Genomic DNA, 20,417 nt, shown 5'->3' with positions numbered 1-20,417 from the left:
TCATTCTGTAACGCTCGTTGTAATTAGGATGGCCTGTAATGCTTCGTGGTAGTATGGTGCACTAGCATTTCATGATCGGACACATCATTTTAGTTTAAGATCGATCACTACCCAAACCACATCTGTTGGAGTAGCTTGGACAAAAGTTTGAGGGAATCTTCCATGCACAGCACAGGTGCACACCTTACCTCACCATTAATAACTGAAAACAAAGGCCACCATCCATTGCCTCTACCATCCACCGTCTCTTCTCACTTCTCAGAGTGCTGTGGCTCACTCACAACCTTCCCCAACATAAACTAGTGAAGAGCCTCCCTAACCACCTAGCAAATACTCCCAACCAACTAAAATTGTGAGGAAGAGAGAAGCTGCAAAATTCTCATAAACACACAGACACCGTCGCTCTCTCACCCTTCACGTAGCAGCAGCAAGAAAAGCAAGAGAGAGAGAGAGATGGCTTAAAACTCCAAAAACCACCATGAAAAAGAGCTTCTCTGGCCCCTGAGTTGCTGGCATTTGGTGTCTCCTTTTTCGTAAGCTGCTGGTATTGTTCTCTTATCCCAAGGCGAAGAGGGAATAGGAAGCTAGAAAATTCATCTGCAGCTTTGCTCATGGCCTAGCTCAGGCCGTAGCTGAACGCCTACGGGTCAGGGAGTCTGAACCTTCCCCGCTCCCTTCACTTCTTTCTCCTTGTTCGTGTTCCCGGCGTTCCCGGCGTCTTGCTAGTCTCTGGGGACTGGAGAGTGAAGGTCTCCTTCGCAGCTGCTCTAGTTCTTCAATGGTGGGCGTAGGTGCTGGCCTGGGCTTGGGCATGGAAGGTACCAGCTGTGGTGCTCTGCTCAGAGAGCTTCAGGTATTCATCTTGCTTTAGAAATCCGTTTTGCCATATTTATTCAACGTCTTTGTTAAATGGCACTGCCAACTTCCTATTCCGAGATTCCCTCGTTTGCTTCGTTAATTCGTCCTCTTTGCGCGTCTTCAGGTTTTGTCTCGTTTACAGCTGGGTGAAAATTTGCAATTCTGCAGATTTTATCGCCATTTTTTGGTTTCTTCGGTTGTTGTGTTGGGTTTTTTCAGTTGATTTTTTTGGTTTCTTCAGTTAAATTAAATACAGATAAAATGACACAGGCAGCTTCAGAGCTGTGCGTTCCATGGTTTCTTCAGTTGTTTAGGTTTTTTTCCATAGTTGCAGAAAAGTAAAAAAAATTCCGCCCCTTGAGTTATGCACGGCGATTTTCTGTGTATTCTCCTTTACCGGGTGGTGAACTGCTCGGCAGGAATTCTTTGATGCAGTGCAGTAGCTTTATTGTGGATGGCTCTCCTTTTTCACCTTTATGGTTCTTCAGCAGCTGAAAAAGCAATTTTGGTTGGCTCTACTAGGGACAATAGTAACTCTTTTAACGTAAGCAAAAAAGCTTTACCGTTTACCTTTACAAATTAATATCCTATTGAACAGAGAGTTCATGAGTTAGGCCACACTAACCAAAATGTACTCTGAAACTGCCTGTGTCATTTTATCTGAATTTCATTTAAGTCTACTATTCTAGTGTTTGCTCATAACTCATGCAATGCAATATTGGTTTTTGCAATCAGCAAATCTGGGCAGAGGTAGGAGAAAGTGAGGGCGAGAAGAACAAGGTGTTACTGGACATCGAAAAAGAATGCTTGGAAGTCTACCGCAGGAAGGTGGACGATGCCAATCGGACTAGGGTCCAGTTGCACCAGTCAGTGGCTGCCAAAGAAGCTGAAGTTGCATCTCTGATGGCAACTCTAGGGGAGCACAAGCTGTACTTGAAGGTATACAACTATACATGGTGATGGACTGATGGTGAGGTGACACACTAATTAGGTTGGTTGCATATGGACATGCATGGTTTGCTTCTTGTTGAAGTGGATATAGATTGTAGATATGTGGAGCCCCTCTTGAGGAGACTTGATTTTTAAGAATGCTGAAGGTTCTCTTTAGTCTTTACAAGCTAGGGAAGTATGCCAAGCTTCAGTCAGTTCTTTCTACACTGTCGTGAATTAGTATTACCAATGTTATCCAGTAGTTTGGATTGCACTAAGTTCTACCGAGTTTAGTTTATTGCCATACGAAATACAGCTCTTGATAGTGCGATGTCTGACCGAGAAATAACCTTTCAACATCTTTGGCAGAAAGACAAGGGCGTTGTACCACTCAAGGAACAACTTGCCGCTGTCGTCCCAGTACTGGAGAACTTGAAATGCAAGAAAGAGGAAAGGGTCAAGCAGCTCTCTGATATTAGATCGCAGATTGAGAAGATCCGCTTTGAGTTAAGTGAACATAATGATCAGGGTGATAATGCGAGCAGTGTTGCTGCTGAGGAACATGATTTGTCAACGAGGAAGCTTAATAGTTACCAAGCTCAGCTTCGTGCCCTTCAGAAAGATAAGGTATACATCCTGAGTCTACCTGTCTGCTTTCCTGAAGTTTTTTTTTTCAAATGTGTTTTCTGAATATTTTGGTATTAGTATTGCTAATTGCATGACTCCTGTTCGATAGAGTTAGTACAGGTGCTTCTTCTGCATACATTACAGAAAAAGAAAGAGCTAATACAGATGCTAAAGAATGCTTGATCATCTATAAATTGTCACATTTCACTCAGAAAAATATATGTCCCGAATGTTTTGGGTACACTTTCCGAAGAGTCTTTTATACGCAGTTCTGATCCCTGTTTGCATTTTTTTTCAGTCTGAGCGTCTTCGCAAGGTTCTGGAGTATATAAATGAAGTGCATTCCTTATGTGGAGTCCTTGGAATCGATTTTGCAAGCACTGTACATGAAGTTCATCCCAGTTTACATCAGAATGGTATTGAGCAGTCAAGAAATATCACTAATAGCACACTGGAGGGCCTTGCTACTACAATTTATAAGCTAAAAGCAGAACGAAAGTCTAGAATCCACAAGGTCTTCCCTAGGTTCCTTTCTCTTCGTTTTAAGTTATTATCAATTGATCATAACACAGTTCCAAATGATCCATTACTGACAGATGAGAGAGACAATGGAATCATTATGTCAGCTTTGGAAACTTATGGACTCTCCTGAAGAAGAAAAGAGACAATTTAGTAAAGTAATGAGCATTCTCATATTACCTGAGGAGGGAATCACATCACCTGGAGTTCTCTCCGAGGACACAATTGAGAAGGTTTTACCTTGTTGCTGTTGTTTGGGTCTTTAAACTTTGTTCACAGCATACTATAATCATTCAAATTTTCATTTCTCATCCAGATGGAAGCCGAGGTTGAGAGGTTAACAAAACTAAAAACCAGCAGACTAAAGGAAATTGTTATGAAAAGAAGGGCAGAATTAGAAGAGATCTGCCAAAAGGCACACATAGAACCTGATGTCAGCACGGCCCCTGAACAAACTGATGCTTTGATCGATTCTGGTTGTTCTTTTTGCATCCTGCTCTGCTACTATATTCACTTTTTTTTTACAAACAATGATATTCTTGTGCCTATTCCATCCAGGCCTCATCGACCCTTCTGAGCTTCTGGCGAATATTGAGTCACAAATATTAAAAGCGAAAGAAGAGTCTCTTAGCCGGAAAGATATAATGGACAGGATAAATAAATGGATTGCTGCTTGTGAAGAAGAGGCTTGGCTTGAAGAATATAACCAGGTACTGGAAGCATCCCTAGAATGGAATTAGAATGTTTCACATACCATTTATGTACACAAAGTACCTAATTCAGTGTAGCTGGAAACAGTGGAAAGATGGAACTACTTGGCAATGGACTAATCATTATCATTTTCAATGAGAAACCTGTAATCAGCTAAATCATGAAAAATGACACCAAAGAGTTTTTGCAGGACCCAAAGAGGTATAGTGCTGGAAGGGGTGCTCATATAAACCTTAAACGGGCAGAAAAGGCAAGGATTTTGGTTAGAAAAATCCCAAGTAAGTTTCAATATGTGTGCTGTAAAATTATGTATAGATTTCAGTTACTTCAATTCATGACCCAGAAAATTTTCAGGTATGGTGGACAACCTTATAAACCGAACCTTTGCTTGGGAAAACACAAGAAATAAACCCTTTCTCTATGATGGGGTAAGCATTACAATTGGATGACCAATGTGTGCATGCACAAGTTATTTGATTAATTTGTTGATTTTCATGCGCTTTTGATAGGGGCGCCTAATATCTGTTCTTGAAGAGTACAGACTTAGCCGGCAGCAGAAAGAAGAGGAAAATCGACGATACCGGGTACAAGTGCTTACCCAATCACACTTGATGATTGAAAATAGTTCTCAAATGATAGGACCTTTTAAATTGACTTTTGCATTCTTGCAGGATCAGAAGAAGCTGGAGATCATCCTACTTGCAGAGAAAGAAGCGATCTTTGGATCTAAACCAAGCCCAAAGAGGACGAGCACCTTAAGTAGGAAGACAAATGGGTACCGGCCAAATGGAAACACTAATGGAATCAAGACTCCAACTCCTCGTCGATCATCTCTTGGCAGTGCTACTCCTGAGCTTTTGACTCCCAGATCATACTCATACTTTGGCGATTTGAGGCGTCTATCGACTTCCCACTTGAACTTCGGTGATGATTCACTGTCAACATTTACATCCATCAGTGGCTCTGAACAGGAATCTCTATTGGATGAACACCATACTGCTGGTACAATATCAGACTTCATATGCATTCATTCTTAATTCTAACAACCTTGGGCAATTTTATCACTGATAAAAATAACTGTTTGTGTTGCTTTTTCCTCTTGCAGGATAATTGAATGGTCTGATTGACGAAGTATTGAGTATTGTAAATGGGCATCGTAATACAAAGTTCTTGCACTAGCATGTACATTGCTTATGTCATATATTTAGTTAGGTTGACTTGGTTTGGGTTGGGTTGGGTGTGGAGTTGATTTGTTTCGAGCTGTTGGCTTTGTAGATTGACAATTAGGCAAAAGATGTAGGGAACGATTTGGATTTGGGCAGTCAGCTGTAACAAATCATAACTTATGTGATTGGTTTGTGTGTGCAACTTTGTACAGGTGCTATGAAAAAAAACTGTGTACAGAATCTACTACTTCAGTACTCGTTTTTCCCCAATGTGGTGATGTGCATCCGAGCTCTCATTTTGCGAAGAACAAAGCCAGAGTCCATATCTTGTGAAACAGCATATTTGTCTTCTGTGAGCTGCCATTCTGTCTATCTGATTTTTTTATGCTTGCCTGGTGCGTATGATCTTATGGGGAATGCAATGTTTGGATCAATGACTCTGAATAAGCAGAGGATGGATGAAGATGTGGAATCTGAGATGAACATATTGCATCAGCTTTACTGTGGCTTTGGTAGCATGACACCACCCTTTCCTTTGTCTCAAAAAAAAAAAAAAAAGACACCACCCTTTCCTCCACATTCTAATTGATTCTTGAATTGATCATAAGGATCATTGGATCAATATTAATTAAATAGTAAGGCACAATCACAGCGTCAAATTTGGAAGCACTTACAGCGAACATTTCTTTGTAACAATGGAAAGGAGAGGATTATGAAAGTACCTGGACGAAGAATTTATCTTTATCATCTCTCTGTGACTTTTGGTTCAAACGGTCGCAGGAAATCACCAGATAGTTGTGGTATCCAAGTCCTCGAATCACAACTGAGATCAATTATAAAATGTGCACATTATGTGATGAAGCCAGTAATGTTATTGCATGAAATGTTGACATCTGTTCCTTCCAAAACTCTCACATGTACCACTTTTTTTTTGGATGACTTCTGTATCATACTAGGATCTTTGAAGTTCATATTTCAAATCAGAGTAGCTAGCTGCTGAGCCTCGAAAGGGATAAGCTGAAATGAATCAGGAGACTTCCCTTCAGTAGTATTTTCACATTGGTACAGTCGTACAGAGATGCAGTGTTGCTATTACATACAGCAGTTAACCATGTCATTTAAAAACTGAACCCTTCTTCTAATGTATAAAACCGAATTTTGCAGCCTCCCATAACTAGCAAAGCATGTAAGTTCTATTGCAGCTCGACAGCAGACCTGGATCTTGATTAAGACACACCAACCCAATACTAATGAGAAATCAGAGTGGATGGCTTGTTAAGCCTACAAAGTAGGCCACACGTCTTAAAAATAATTTTCTCCAGATCCTAGCCAATGGACCAGCAAGTTACAAGCAAGTTTGCCTAACATAAAAAAGAAGTTACAAATCACTACACACAATTCCTGATCCTCTCCAGGATGTGCTCTTTCTCTGTTAAATCAGACCTCAAGTTTTGGCTAGACCTATTTAACTGTTTCACACAGACAACTATATCTTCTTTTTTTCCATCTGAAACCAGATACCTTCCTTTCAAATGCTACTATGAGCATCTGCATCACATGACATCAGCACTATTTGAAGGACATCTCTTTTGATTGTCTCAGTACTCCCAAAATAAAATGGTACACTGTAAAAGATCCACCTTCCTGCTACCTCCAGCAAGCATAACATTGCTGACCCCTACGACAGCAAGAGCTTGCATTCCAGCTAAAGTGCCTGGTGCCTGCTACTATCCAGCACGGCTAAATCATATTCAAGCAATACACGGATATTCCTGCTGATCAATGAATCACATGTCAGTACATCGATAGCATCCAGATGGCAACACTTAAGCAGCAAGTCAGTGTAACTGAGAGATGTGGTCCTTAAAGATCACTTCATCTGATTCTGCAAGTCTGATGGCAAACAACATAAGGCATTCTATTTGTAATTACTTCTTCAGATGAATAACATGAATGGCAAGGTACCAGTGTACCACTAGCAACACCCAAACTACTAAGAAAAATGTCCTGTGTTTAACTATTATAAATTTATCAATCATAAGAGACTAGATCACCTGCATTCTGATGTCAAATGTAATATGGACCAGGGAGCTGTAAACAATTCGGGTCTAAGAAACAAATAGCATACCGTTATTCTACGCAGATTTTCGAAGTAGCCAGGCCAGCATGTAGCAGAGGGCAGCATCAATAGTTGACAATGCAACAATAAACACAGCTACCAGTACAAGAGTAAGTGTAGCCGTCTTCATCTGCCAATGATGACGATTTGATTAAATCAAGAGGTAAGCAAAGTTCTCTTTTTTTGATGTAGCAGCTTCAAAATATTTAAAATTAAGGCATAAAATGGTCACAATAAGGCGGCTAAGGCCCTGCACTTGAAGGGGGAAAAAACTATAATCCAGCCATGCCTATTGGACACAGTCATAGAATTACACATGATTGGACCAAATTCTAGTTCTACAAGTAACATTTGAATGTGAAGCTATGAAAAATGCATCTGGAGACATATTTATACTCATAAGGTTAGACTCCACATCGCCCATATAGGATGCATATGAATATGGCATGCCAATAAATTCAAGATTCATTGAGAAAACTGGCATCGGTAAACGTAAGTCTGGTGAAAACTAGAATAAGGATGTCAGGATATGGACATAATTTAACACTTTATCGAGAAAGGAATCAGAACAAGGAAAACTTTAGCCCCTTATTGAAAATAAACACATATTGACACTTGTTGGTTGAAGGTAATTCAGGTTATCAATCAAATTTATCCACATCTCATGTATCATTTAGATGGCTGCCCCTTTGATTTTATAGAATAGTCATAAAAATGTGTACAGTGTACTTCAATCTCAATAACAACGTAGAGCGCCACTCTGCCACTATACATTACCAATTAGTTCAGGTTGTTTAGCACATGCTCCTACACAACATATGATGCAAATTCAACATATCCAGACAAGCTAAAATTGCACTTTCCTTGTCTTGACTGATACTAATCTAATATGGGCAGCAAACCACATTATATTTAGCAATGCATCATGGCAATTCTTTAAACATCTCAATAATGTCCAATTCAAGGGGCATACCGTGTGCTGAAAGCCCGGCCACTCCAGGTGCTTCAGTTGCCTCGGCTGCTCAGCTAAGAAAGCTACCAATCCCTTCAAACCCCTAACAATACAAAGTAACAAATTCAATTTCACATTCAGACAAACCAACAGGGGGGGGGGGGGGGGGAATCCACACTTACACAGCAAGGTCTATGACCACTGCCAGCCAAAGCGGCTCATCATCATCCAGCTGGTACTCATTGCTCCGGATTTCCTGACGTCCATGTTCTGACATAGCCGCACATGTTGGGAGGCTTGCAGGGGCAAATTGGTGAACAGCTGGCCGCGTCTTGGCGATGGCGACCTAAAAATGTAAAGCATGTAAACTGACGACATTTGGAAATAGCGCGTAATTGGTTCTAGAGCCATTGATGATACAGCACCTTGAGAAGTGGAGGACTCCTTCGGCAGTATAACGCAGCCGGGCTGCACCACGGGAGCGGAGACAGACCTGGGAACGAAAGAAATTAGGGGAAGAGTAACGAACCAGGCAACCAAGAAAGACGATAAATCAGGGGGAGTAAAGGTGCTAGGCTTGAGCAGTTGCAACCTGCGAGCGGAGCCAGCGCGCCTGCCGACAGAGCAGCCATTCTCCCGGGAACTCTGATGCCAGACCACAGAGGCGAGACGCTACGGCGGAGACGGGATGCTCGCCGGCAGCGGAGAGGATATGGATTCCGGGGGGGCCTCGGTGCGATGCGAGATCAGATACGCCGTCGTTGCGACACTGCCTCCGGCCGTGGCTCCGTCTCCCTGGCTGCCGTTTCGCCTTTCGACACGGATAACCAACGAAGCGAGCGGCGCCGCAGGGTCGGGCCGGCTCCGGCGGGCGGCGTTCTATGCGGCGCGGGCAAGCAGGCGACGGTGGCCAGTGCTCTTCGTCCTCCCCGACTAGTTGGGCTGTGACAGGCAGACAGCGTACCGTGGGCCCGTGGACCGCTTGAAAGTTGGATCGCGATCCATTCTTGTACATTTCTTTTTGAAAATATGGAGCGTATGGTTTATATAAATATTTTTATATTTTTTGGGAAATAAATTGCTATCTTCATTTCTCCTGACATCAAACAATTAATAAGTTCGTAAATGGATTGGACTTGTACGATCACAACGTCTCTATAAATCCTCGAAGAAAACTGACGAAAAAGTTTAAAGACTTCGTGTTTATGTGGCCGAATACTCTAATAGTCTCTTTCTTTGAGTTGTATCTTTTGGCCTTTTAGTTCAAAAGCTGGATTTTTTGTTTTTAGCTGTTTTTTCTATTGGATTTTTAATAAACTTTTAAGTTCTCATCATACCAAAAGTTAGAAAAACTACTCAAACACTTGTTTCATTTTTTAGTTCGTTCCCTCATAAGGCAACTTTTTAGTTTTTACAAAAGCCAACTCGACAGCTAGGTTATTTATTTCAGCTTCTGGCATTTTGGCCAACAGAAGCCAGAAACAAACAAGCCCTAATAACAAGAGTCGGGTGGGTAGTCAATGAGCCTTTTAGCCCTCCAAGATCCAATAAGTTTACAAGCTACCTCAAATTTATATTCATGTAAGTGTTTGTGCAATAAAGATTTTTTTCCAAATTCATAGAAAAATATTTAAAAAATATGGAATAAATTTGATTATATTCATAATATTATCTTCTACCAAATAAAAATGTTGATCTCATAAATGTTTTCCAAGATTTATAGCCAATTATTTTTGCATGCATGGTTTAATCCATATGGCTAATTCATGTTAAATCTAAAGCTAATGAAACCAATATTAATAGGTATATGGTGGCACAGTCGATTACTATGATATTATAAAATGTACTCCATCCGTTCTAAATTGTAAATCGTTTTGGTTTTCTAGGTATATAGTCTTTCTACACACACGTGTGTGTGTTATGTCTAAATACGTAATAAAAGTTATAGAAAAGCTAAAATGACTTGCAATTTGGAATGGACCGAGTACAACTCAAACAATTGATTACCAGTGCAGCTTCTGACTTTAGGGTATTTGCCAAAAGCTAGTCAATATAGTGCACACCTCAAATAATTGCACAGAGCAATCCACTAATAAAAGAGATTGAATGTACTTGCTTTCAAAGTGTTGAGGTATAACTAAATTGCCCATATTCTCTCATATTTTAATCTTTCGGGTCGAAAATGGTTGGTGCGTGTCCAAAAGTCTCGAGTTTTAAATCATTGTTAGTGTAATTTTAAATGAAATTGTTACTACCTGTTTATTATATTTCACGTTAGAGACCGAAGAGAGTCTCCACGTGGTCATGGGAGTGTTGAACTCAATAAGTAACAAAGCTGGATCAAACGAGTCACGTCACAAAGAGCACAATGTACAATTTGGTGCGGTGAAAAATTAACAATTTTTCTAAGGCTTAACCCCAAGATTGCGTCCAGTTAGAAAACTAGAAAAGCTCGATCAGGTTTCCGACTTCCCGACCGTCTAACGGCGCAGCGACGAAGGGGTTCCAGTGATTAGAGACGTGACCCCCGCCGCTGGCGACAGCACCAGCGCTTGATTTCTCATCGTCGAATGTCACCCATTCCGTTGTCGTCGTCACCACCGTAGTGGTCGTCGACGTTGGCCCCGCGTCCTTCACGTCAGCCGGCGTCATCCCCTCTGCCTCCGCCTCCGGCTCCGCCTCGTCACTGTTATCGTCCTGGGTGTCACTCATGAGGATCCGCTCGAGGTCCCGGACGTCGTCGTCTTTCAAGCGAACGAATGCCGCCGGGAGCTTGCGGGCATTGGCCACGCCGAGCCCGCGGCACAGGTCGAAGTAGGACGAGAGCTGAGCGCTCTGCTCCGCCGCCCGCCAGAGCACCTTCAACCCTGCCGCCGTGGCCGCCTTCCGCATCGTCGGCTTCGCCGGCCCGCCTGGAACGCCGCTGACGAGGAACCGCGCAATGGCGGTACATATCTCGCTGTACACCTGGAAGATCTCGATGAGGGCGCAGTCCATGGCCTCGAGGACGAGCGGCACCTCCATGCCGTCGCCGTACGGGCGGATTTGCAGGAGCAGCTCGAGCAGGAACTGTTTCTTCGCTATCCGATCAAGACAGGCCGTTTGGGGATCATCCGAGCACTTATTGGCGTCGTCATCGCCGCTAGTGTCCTCCAGCGCGGCGAAGAGGGAGCGGTAGTCCAGAAACCGGAAGTACGCGCGCACAAAGGCGGAGAAGGCCAGGGACTTCGCTGCGGACGACGACGAGAACGAGGACCTGTCTCGGAAGTCAGCGAGCTCGAAGGGGACGCGCCCGGCGCGGGCCGCGCGGGGCGCGAGACCCGAGCGGAGGAGAATGCCGTGCGCGACCATGAGCGACTTGAGCGCCACGACCCAGCACCGCGTCCGCCGCGCGCGGCGCGCCAGCGCCCACATGACGGGGCGGAGGACCGAGGGCGACGAGCGCGCCCACGCGAACACCCGCGCGGCGCTGCGGTAGTCCATCCACCGGTCCTCGTGGCTCGTCGCGCGGATCACGGCCGCCTCCAGCTCCCGGTGGTGCCACGACGACGACGAACCCGCCCGGCGCGGGCGCAGGCGCGCCAGGAGCAGGCTCCTCCTGTCCTTGAGCGCCGCGGCGGCGCGGCGCCACCACTGCCGCACGGACGACGTCATGGTGGTCCGTCAGACGCTCCGGCGCCGTCTTGCCTCCTCGCCTGCGTCGTCGTCGTCGCCGGCCTCGCGGCCGTGGCGCGGCGGGGTCAATGCGGTTCAGGATGGTGGTCTAGCGCCGGGTTTTGAGGTCATTGGCAGACATCTCGGCGTGGTAACCAGAGATGGAAGAGAGGCGTGCCATGAAGGGAACGTTTGCTTGGCCAAGAACGTGAACATAAAGGTAATCGTGAACGGCCGACAGGTCAAGCTTTCTAAATTTTGACAGATCTCGGCTTCCTAGCAGAAACAGGCAGACAGCCTGCTTGCTGGCTTCTGTGGTTTATGGCAAATCTTGGATGGCGATTTTTAATTTTTGACAATTGCCAGCGCCCAACCACACAGGAGAAGGAGCGGCAAAAACGCAACTTCTCTTTCTCTCCTCCAGCGCCCGCGACCCAGATCCAGATCCCCTCGGCCCCTCCCTCCCGTCTCCGGCGAGCTCGCCGCAGCTACAGAGAGTGCCCCCCTCCCCCTCCTAGTACTTAGTAGCTAGTAGCCGTAGAGCAGTAGAGGTCACCGAGATGGGTGTCTACCTCAGCCGTCGCCGTCGCTATCACCGTCGTCGTTGCTGCTATGGCCTTCTTGGCATCTTCCTCGCCGTTGACGACATCTCCGCCATGGCCAGTATAAATAAAATAAATTTGTTCTCCTGCTATGGGGATATCCCCTCCTTTACCTCCGCTCCCACCTCCACTCATCATCACCGATATCCGTTCTTCTCCACTCCGCACCCTTCGCTGCACGCCTCCACCTCTTGCAGCCACCAGTCCTGTCGCTCCCTGCTTCAGCCAGGCAGTTCCTCCTCTAGCGTTGGTTTGACAGCTCCACCTCCACCTAGGATCCTGGCTTGAGCCTTTTCTATCTCCGGTGACGGCTTCAACAACATCCTTCGGTCGCCGGCATGAATCTCCTTCGATGGCTCTACAGACCCACCCTTAACCGACGCTATGCGCGGTCAGTCCATCCGGGTGCAAGCGTCTTCGACGCCCCTGCGACCCCTCGCTGGCGGATTCGTCCTCCTCAACGCCACCGACGCTGTTGCCTTCTTATCCAGTTGCAAGACTTCGTTGTAATTTGGTCTTGTCAGGATATCGTCGGCAGTCCTTCGAGGGGTATCCCACGAAGGTAGATTGATCGACAGAGGTGCGCGTAATCAAGAACAAGAAGGCAACAGAGACAAGAGTTAGACAGGTTCGGGCAGTCAGCACGACGTAATACCCTACTCCTGTGGCCTGTTGGATTGTATTGGCTTTGTATGATATTACGTGTGATCATATGCCTTAGGCTAGGCCTAGGATCTGTATGGGGATGTCGACTAGGGAACCCCTGCCCCTCCTTATATGCTCTGTAGGGGTAGGGTTACAAGGAAAGTATCCTATTTAGTATTATACAATGTCTTATTGTAGCCTTGCGGTGCACGCCTTGATCTTATGGGCTGGACCACCTCTGATGGTGCGACCCATGTCTTGTCTTATGGATACCGGGGGTCATATCCCCCACAGCTAATCCCCGAGCGCCTTGTATCCTTTGAGCAACGTTGTCTTCACAAGTCCGAGCACTTTGACGTGAAGTCGATCAGTTTAACTGGTGATCCAAGCAGTGGAAGTCGAAACCGACCAGTTTAACTGGTGACCTAGGGCGGTGAAAATCAAAGCTGACCAGTTTAACTGGTGACCTAGGCGGTCAAAGTCAATGCCGATCAGTTTAACTGGTGACCTGGGCGGCGAAAGTCAATGCCGACTAGTTTAACTGGTTAGGAGACCTCGGATTTAGCCAAGTAAGGCTTGCTAGAAGGATGTAAGGGGCTCAAGATGAAATTTGAAAATTCTTCCACTTAGGAGAAGTGTAGCCACTTAGACTCTGTCAATAAGGAGGGTAAATCAAGAAATAACACTGGTGCAGCAAGGCTTTTTGCTCCCGGTTGAGAAACCCCTTTAGTCCCGGTTTCTTAACCGAGAGCACCAATCCAGGACTAAAGGTACCCTCCTTTAGTCCCGGCTTGACGCCCGGGACTAAAGGGGGACCTTTAGTCCCGGTTGGAAACACTAACCAGGAGTAAAGGGGGCCTCCAGGCCTGGCCAGGGACTGTCACGAAGCAGGACTTTTAGTCCCGGTTGGAAACACCAACCGGGACTAAATGTCCCTCTTTTTTTCTTTTTCTGGGTTCTATTTTTTGTTTCTTTTTTCATTTAATGATTAGTTTTGATATTAAAATACATTTTAGAATACGCTGTTAATAGTAATATATATGTGTACTTCGCACGTGTAAGTTTTTGTTCGAACTTTGTACATAAATAACAAACGAATATACGCGTACATGCATATATATATGATGATCATATATATACACACGTTATTTTATGTACATATAATATGTGCATACATACATACATATATATATATATATATTACAAAGGTTTGATATATAAATTGTTTATGTCCTTAGCAATTCACTCCTCCAGATTTGACATCCACGTTTCATTCGGGTCATTGTAGAACTCGCCGTTGGGGTTGATGACCTGGTCATTTAGAAATCATGCTATAGTCTCTCGAATTGCTTTAAGTTGGTCAAGTCGTATGACTCTTTTCCTCAACCATTCGGTCTTCAATAAAAATTAAAGGAAAAAGTATTAATATATATATATATATATATATATATATATATATATATGTGTGTGTGTGTGTATTGCTCATGTAATTACTTATACAAATGAGAGCAATAAAGAAATTGTAACTATACGATCGAAATAATATAAAGGAAAAAGTATTTATATACGTACTTTGAGTTGCTCTTCAGGAGTTCTCTTTGAGTACGCCATGATGAACTCGCAAACATAGTATCCGCAGTAGTTGTTACCCTACTCCTGCCTTAGAACCCACTTTTACGACAAAAAAAATCAATTAGGGTGAATTGAAATCATCATATGGTGTTAATTGAATATAAATGTGTAGTTATAGTACTTACTTTGTATGCGATTACACCCAGTGGCGCTTTGCAATGTTTCATTTTTTTTCCTCAATGAACCTTTTCCAAACTCTGCTCCCAATAAAATAAAAATAATAATTTAACCTTTAATAATTGTTGAGAGATTGGCGCCATTATATATATATATGTTGTTATAGAGAAACTAAATTAATTACCCTTGTATAATATCTATCATGTCTTGATACTCCGTTTGCAGTTTTTTCAACGAGTCTAAGATTTTCAATCTACTATTGACCATATCGATGACCATCAATATCCAGTGATTGCTGCATAAACATATATATATATATATATATATATATATATATATATATATATATATATATATATATAATCAACATTAATTACTTATAATAACACTCACTTGAAGTTGTAGGGGAAGAGTATCTCCTTATCGCGTTGGTTCACTAAGAAATTCATGAGATTTCTCTTAGGTTGAGGCTTATAATCCTTCGGGGGGTTAGGGTGTTTGTATACGACATATGGATCAACGAACCCAACATCATTATCCTTTCTCTTTCTAAGTTCTGTCATCTCATATCTGCATACATGAAAATTGTGAATATATATATATTGTGAATATATAATAAAGAAATTGTGAATATAGTAGAAAATAATCACACTTACAGATAATAGCAGCTAATGAGACTTTTGTCGAGAGAGTCCAGGTGGCATAGTTGGTGTAATTCTGCAAGCTCGGCATAGATAATGTCATTACCACGGAAGTAATTGTGGTTTCTAATTCCGACAGAAAGATAGATTTGTCCCGCATCAGACGCCGACATGTACCACCCGTTTAGCAGGTATATTTGCGTACCCAGTTCACCTAATTTCTTTGGGTTGTATAGACTCTGGCCTGGTACAAATTTCTTGTAAGGATCCACTTCCGGAGCAGATGGTCCTTCAGCGAGCACTTCGGCAAGGTTCAAACCAGTTTCCTCATAAAACCGAAGAAACAACTCATAGCCGCCTACCTCCACCACTAAGTTTAAGTTTGAACCATATTCATTAGGAATGACAAGGGGGGATTGATTGTTGCGATTGTTGTCCAAGTTATGCAACACCTTTCCCTACTCTCTTCTTTTTTTGCGCCACCTCATATGACTTGGTGAGAGAGCGGTCATAGTCCAATATCGGTTGTTTCGCGGCGCTCTTAAGAGAATCCCATTTTTTTTGTTCCAACTTCTTTCTTAGCTGATCTGGAGGTAGGAAGAAGTATGATGGCTCCGGGTTCTCCCTCGCTCATCGTGCCTGTTTTGCACCTTTAAAGAAATCTATCACTTCTTTTTGTACTGCATCCTTTAATTCCTGTTCACTTTTCTCATAAGATAATTTTTGGGGAATAACTGGATGAGTATTTGTTTTCTGCTTCTTTGCCAGCGGGCAGGGCAACGGCTTCGTTTGCGGGGCGGACCTCTTAGGGGCTGGCTTCTTTAGAGGCGGGGGAGGCATTGGAGACCGCCTTGGAGGCAGTGCAAACTTTGGAGGCGGCGGAGCTGTTGGAGACCTCGGCGGAGGAGTTGTGGGCTTCCTTGGAGGTGGTGGAGGAGTTGGAGATGGTGGGGATGCAGTAGTGCCTTCGAAGGCGTCATCATTGCCCTGAGCACTATGATGGTCGGGAGAAGCAACAACTGGACTTTGGTTGGCGGAGGCCCTGCTTTGTGAGTACAAAAAATAATGAGATATAAGTACATGCTTATTATTAGTCATGCCCATAGAAAATTATCAAAAAATTGTTTTGTTAACTTTTGTCCGCACCTAATGTCTACTGGCGGTGGAGCAGACGCCCCAGGGATAATGATGCAGCGCTTGCGCCATAGTATATATGCCTTCTCTGCTTCTCCTAGAGTCTTCTCTCCATCACCTCCAGAAATGTCAAGAGCTAGATCCTCATAACCTTTGCTCATTTTATCCACTACGACCCTAGCATATCCAGGTTGTATTGGTGCCCCATTGATTCTTGGTGTCTTGGTAGGGTCTAGAGGAGTAAAAACACCAATAGCGACCTTGATTGTGTCATTCCCCCTTGGAACATGTAGCTCAATTGATGTCATTGGAGTAGTGACATCATCCACGAGGAAGCGCAGCGCTACATCATCTTGCTTTGGCAGCTCAGTGGAAGCGCAGCTGCTTTTCAACTGACCAGGGAGGCTAATATTAACATTCATTCCTAGCTCTGATGCCTGCCTCTAGGCACTCATTGCTATCTGCACTTGCTTTCTGATTTCTTCCTGCATTCTTGCTTCCATTGCTTTTTCTCGCTCCTTTGCTTCAAGCACCATTTCCTCCAACATTGTCACCTACGCTGCTTGCTTCTCCTTGCTTCTCTAGCGGCTTCGGTAGGTTTCCCTGTCATTAGGGAAACCATGAACCCATGGAGTGTTGCGTCCTAAGCCTCTAGTTCGGCCAATGTGTTCAGCAGTCCCGATGGCATACGTTAGCTCATCCTTCTCTCTATTGGGCTTGAACACACCAATCTCTTTAGCTTCTATAGCAAAAGCCAATCGGTGTGCTGCTGTTTCAAGTTTTTGCCCATACACTGCCAGGTCGGTCTATGGGTCGAGTCTTCCCCCATGACCGAAAAACCAATTCTTCATGCGTGGGGGCCACTTGGCTGATTCTGGTTCGATCCCCTTAGCAATAATGTCCGCTTCCATTTTTTGCCACTTCGGAATGGCAGTATCGTAGCCACCTGATCCCATGTCATGGTGGTATACCTTTTTTCGGGCATTCTCTTGGTTCCTTCTCACCCGTGCCTCACCCTCTGCTGATGTCTTATACTCTACGAAATCATTCCAATAGGGCCTCTGTTTCAAGATCGGGCCCGTAGCAGTATTGAAATTTGGCGTTTCGTTCTTTTTGATGTATGTGTTGTATAGGTGTTTCTTCCAAGTCTGGAATTGTATGGCCATCTTCTTCATAGCCCACGATCGAACTAGCTCCTTCAATTCATCATCGTTGATATCATCATAATCATCCGCTTGCAACGTGAAATGGGCAAGGATATCATTCCAGAGCAAATTCTTGTTAACATCAGAGACAAAACTAACATCAGGCTCGTTGATCTTTTTCTTCCATTCACGGATACTGATTGGAATTCTATCCCTTACAAGGTACCCACAGTGTTCCACGAATTTCCTTTTATGTGGACCAAGTGGTTCGCCTGTCTCGATGTTGAATTCTGATATTATGTACCGGCCCTCCAGTGGTTTCTTCGGTCCTCGAACATTTTTGCTCTTCGCCATTGTGGTCGCCGATCCAGAGGGCTACATATAAAAAAATAATAAATAAATATCTTTTGTACACAGAAATATATGCAATATTCACATATAATATATATTTAGTATATATACCTCGCCTGTATTTTCTTGCTCATTTTCAAGAGCTAGGTATTGACTTCCGTCATCAACATCCCGCTCACCAGCATTGGCAATAATATTCATCATTTCTTCCTCCATGTTGTCTCCCGGGGCAGTCATATCTAACAAATTTAACAAAATTTAAGTCACATATATAAACAAGTCATATATATACAATAAGTCATATACAAATTTATCTAAGTCACATATATATAAACAAGTCATATATGTAAACAAGTCATATATGTACAATAAGTCATAAACAAAATAAATCTAAGTCACATATATAAACAAGTCATATATATAAACAATGCATATATGTAAACAATCATATATGTCAACAAGTTAGATATGTAAACAAGTCATATATGTAAACAAGTCATATAAACAAGTCATATATATAAACAAGTCATATATGTAAACAAGTCATATAAACGACGAATTCGCCCTAGCGAGAACGACAAATTCGCCCTAGTGAGAATGACAATTCGCTCTAGCGAGAACGACAGGGCGAAATCGTTGTTCTCGCTAGGGCGAATTCGTCGTTCCCGCTAGGGCGAATCGTCGTTCTCGCTAGGGCGAATCGTCGTTCTCACTAGGGTATACAACAACGGGGCGGCGTTGCTCCGCATATACAACAACGGGGCGGCGTTGCTCCACATATACAACAACAGGGCGACGTTGCTCCGCATACAACACAACGAGGCGGCGTTGCTCCACATACAACACAACGAGGCGGCATTGCTCCACATACAACACAACGAGACGGCGTTGCTCCACATACAACACAATGACGGCGTTGCTCCGCATACAACACAACGACGGCGTTGCTCCGCATACAACACAACAAGGCGGCGTTGCTCCGCATATACAACAACAGGGCGGCGTTGCTGCTGCATATACAACAACGGGGCGACATTGCTCCGCATACAACACAACGAGGCGGCGTTGCTCCGCATACAACACAACGAGGCGGCATTGCTTCGCATACAACACAACGAAGCAGCGTTGCTCCGCATACAACACAATGATGGCATTGCTCCGCATACAACACAACGAGGCGTTCCTCTGCATATATCACATGCAAACACATATCGACATACGTAGGGGTCGGCGGTGATGATTGACGTATGTAGGGGTCGGCGGTGATGGGCGTCCGGAGGTGGTGATGATGAGGTGGCGAGGGGCGTGGCCGGCGGCCGAGGCTCCTCCTCCTCCCTTCTCCTTCCTTCTCCCTTCTCCTTCTTCCTTCTCCCTTCTCCTTCTCCTCCCTTCTCCTTCTTCCTTCTCCCTTCTCTCCTCCACCTCCCTTCTCTCCTCTACTGCCCTGCTCCTCCTCTCCTACAATCCGGCGGTTCAGGGGGCAGGGCACCAGTCCGGCGGTAGGGACGGCCACGGCAGAGCGGGGCCGGCCATGGCGGGGACGACCCACGGTGGAGCGGGGACGGGCCGGGGGTGGTCGGGGGGTGGTGCGTCGACGAGCGCGCGATGTCGGGGCAGTGGGGCGCCGATGCGCGTGTGGGCGCTCGCGAGGTGCGGCGTCGGTGGCGGATCGGACGAGCGGCGATGGTCTGTTAGGGCTTGGCTCGGCAGTGGGGAGGAGGAAGAAGAGGGGCCAGGGCAGGCATAGAGGCTATATAAGGGAGAGGACCTTTAGTTCCGGGCGCCACCACCAGCCGGGACTAACGCCCGGGACTAAAGGTCACACCTTTAGTCCCGGCTGGTGGTGGCGCCCGGGACTAAAGGTTTTTGGCGGGCAGCCGAACTGCAGTTTCGTTGCCCGCCAATTCATTAGGATTTTAATATATTTCTTTTTACACAAATGATAAAAGGATAGTTAATTGCACAGAAAATTAAATAAAAGACATAAAAATATTTTAAAAAATATAGATTCTATTTTACTTTATTGCACACAGGAAAATTATGTGACCTAAAGTTTTAATTTTTTTAACAAGTTTTAAAACACAATATAGTGTTTAAATTACTATTTTGATAATGAAAAAATATAGTGTTTAATTAAATTCAGAAAAACTCTTGTGTTTCGACTGGAAATTTGTTTTCACATCATTTGAACGTGACATAATCCCACCATCAAACATAAATTTGTTTTCACATAATTTCAACATGACATAATCCCAACATCAAACATAAATTTGTTTTCACATCATTTCAATGTGACATAATTCAACATCAAACATAAATTCACAATTATTACATAATATCTCCAATACACACTATTGAACATCAATATATATATCAAGCGGGCATAGTAATGAACTTCTTCTTGACGTATGTCCCTTGGTTATGATCGTGCCGTAACCATGGAGTGTCCTCATCGTTTAGCTGGATGCTAGGGTCTTTGTTCACTGTGAAGGGTGAAATTCGGTCATCCTTTTCATAATCTTCTGACATGTCTAACTTGTCTTCAATTCCAACGATGTTTCTTTTTCCTGAAAGAACTATGTGGTGCTTTGGCTCATCATTGATTGGGTGGTTG

General features: G+C 44.1%; 3 protein-coding genes across 8 annotated transcripts; 1 reads left to right on the top strand and 2 right to left on the bottom strand.

Annotated features, from left to right (window-relative positions):
* Positions 1-222: 222 nt before the first annotated feature.
* Positions 223-5,081, top strand: LOC136549891 (65-kDa microtubule-associated protein 6-like). Of its 2 annotated transcripts, none has more exons than XM_066541317.1 (12): positions 223-853; positions 1,594-1,797; positions 2,158-2,415; positions 2,714-2,929; positions 3,012-3,167; positions 3,251-3,413; positions 3,493-3,644; positions 3,836-3,923; positions 4,000-4,073; positions 4,155-4,229; positions 4,317-4,647; positions 4,751-5,081. In XM_066541317.1, exons 1-12 carry the CDS (start codon positions 779-781, stop codon positions 4,753-4,755), a joined length of 1,797 nt encoding a protein of 598 aa, XP_066397414.1. In that variant the 5' UTR covers positions 223-778; the 3' UTR covers positions 4,756-5,081. The 2 variants fall into 2 exon arrangements, with proteins under 2 accessions (XP_066397414.1, XP_066397415.1); XM_066541318.1 differs by having other exon boundaries at positions 225-853; positions 3,251-3,410.
* A 106-nt stretch (positions 5,082-5,187) lies between these two features.
* Positions 5,188-8,864, bottom strand: LOC136549892 (uncharacterized). 5 transcript variants are annotated; one of them, XR_010782088.1, is made up of 7 exons: positions 8,475-8,864; positions 8,308-8,375; positions 8,065-8,228; positions 7,904-7,985; positions 6,940-7,060; positions 5,733-5,828; positions 5,188-5,634 (listed from the first exon to the last, which is right to left on the bottom strand). XR_010782088.1 is itself a non-coding variant. In XM_066541321.1 (6 exons), the coding sequence occupies exons 1-5, from the start codon at positions 8,512-8,514 to the stop codon at positions 6,947-6,949; spliced, it is 468 nt and encodes a 155-aa protein (XP_066397418.1). In that variant the 5' UTR covers positions 8,515-8,864; the 3' UTR covers positions 5,188-5,828; positions 6,940-6,946. The 5 variants fall into 5 exon arrangements, 4 of the variants coding, with proteins under 4 accessions (XP_066397418.1, XP_066397417.1, XP_066397416.1 ...); XM_066541321.1 differs by having other exon boundaries at positions 5,188-5,828; XM_066541320.1 differs by lacking the exons at positions 5,188-5,634; positions 5,733-5,828 and adding an exon at positions 5,844-6,583.
* A 1,398-nt stretch (positions 8,865-10,262) lies between these two features.
* On the bottom strand, positions 10,263-11,637 carry LOC136551891 (putative clathrin assembly protein At1g25240). The gene has a single exon (XM_066543425.1). The coding sequence runs from the start codon at positions 11,534-11,536 to the stop codon at positions 10,325-10,327; it is 1,212 nt and encodes a 403-aa protein (XP_066399522.1). The 5' UTR covers positions 11,537-11,637; the 3' UTR covers positions 10,263-10,324.
* Positions 11,638-20,417: the final 8,780 nt, after the last annotated feature.

The sequence above is a fragment of the Miscanthus floridulus genome, chromosome 4, assembly GCF_019320115.1.
Source record: "Miscanthus floridulus cultivar M001 chromosome 4, ASM1932011v1, whole genome shotgun sequence".
NCBI classification, from domain to species: Eukaryota; Viridiplantae; Streptophyta; class Magnoliopsida; order Poales; family Poaceae; genus Miscanthus; species Miscanthus floridulus.
Note: the sequence above shows the minus strand (reverse complement) of the source record. Positions and strands in the feature narration are given on the sequence as shown.

What these genes read in the sequence shown, in the direction of transcription:
- LOC136549891 (XM_066541317.1), top strand. Translation starts at nt 779, where the DNA reads ATGGTGGGCGTAGGTGCTGGCCTGGGCTTGGGCATGGAAGGTACCAGC. An exon ending in AGCACAAGCTGTACTTGAAG is followed by an intron (nt 1,798 to 2,157) that starts GTATACAACTAT and finishes CATCTTTGGCAG; the next exon opens with AAAGACAAGGGCGTTGTACC. An exon ending in CCGAGGACACAATTGAGAAG is followed by an intron (nt 3,168 to 3,250) that starts GTTTTACCTTGT and finishes TTTCTCATCCAG; the next exon opens with ATGGAAGCCGAGGTTGAGAG.
- LOC136551891 (XM_066543425.1), bottom strand. Translation starts at nt 11,536, where the DNA reads ATGACGTCGTCCGTGCGGCAGTGGTGGCGCCGCGCCGCCGCGGCGCTC.
- LOC136549892 (XM_066541321.1), bottom strand. Translation starts at nt 8,514, where the DNA reads ATGGCTGCTCTGTCGGCAGGCGCGCTGGCTCCGCTCGCAG. An exon ending in GGAGTCCTCCACTTCTCAAG is followed by an intron (nt 8,229 to 8,307) that starts GTGCTGTATCAT and finishes TTACATTTTTAG; the next exon opens with GTCGCCATCGCCAAGACGCG. An exon ending in GGCCGGGCTTTCAGCACACG is followed by an intron (nt 7,061 to 7,903) that starts GTATGCCCCTTG and finishes CATCATTGGCAG; the next exon opens with ATGAAGACGGCTACACTTAC.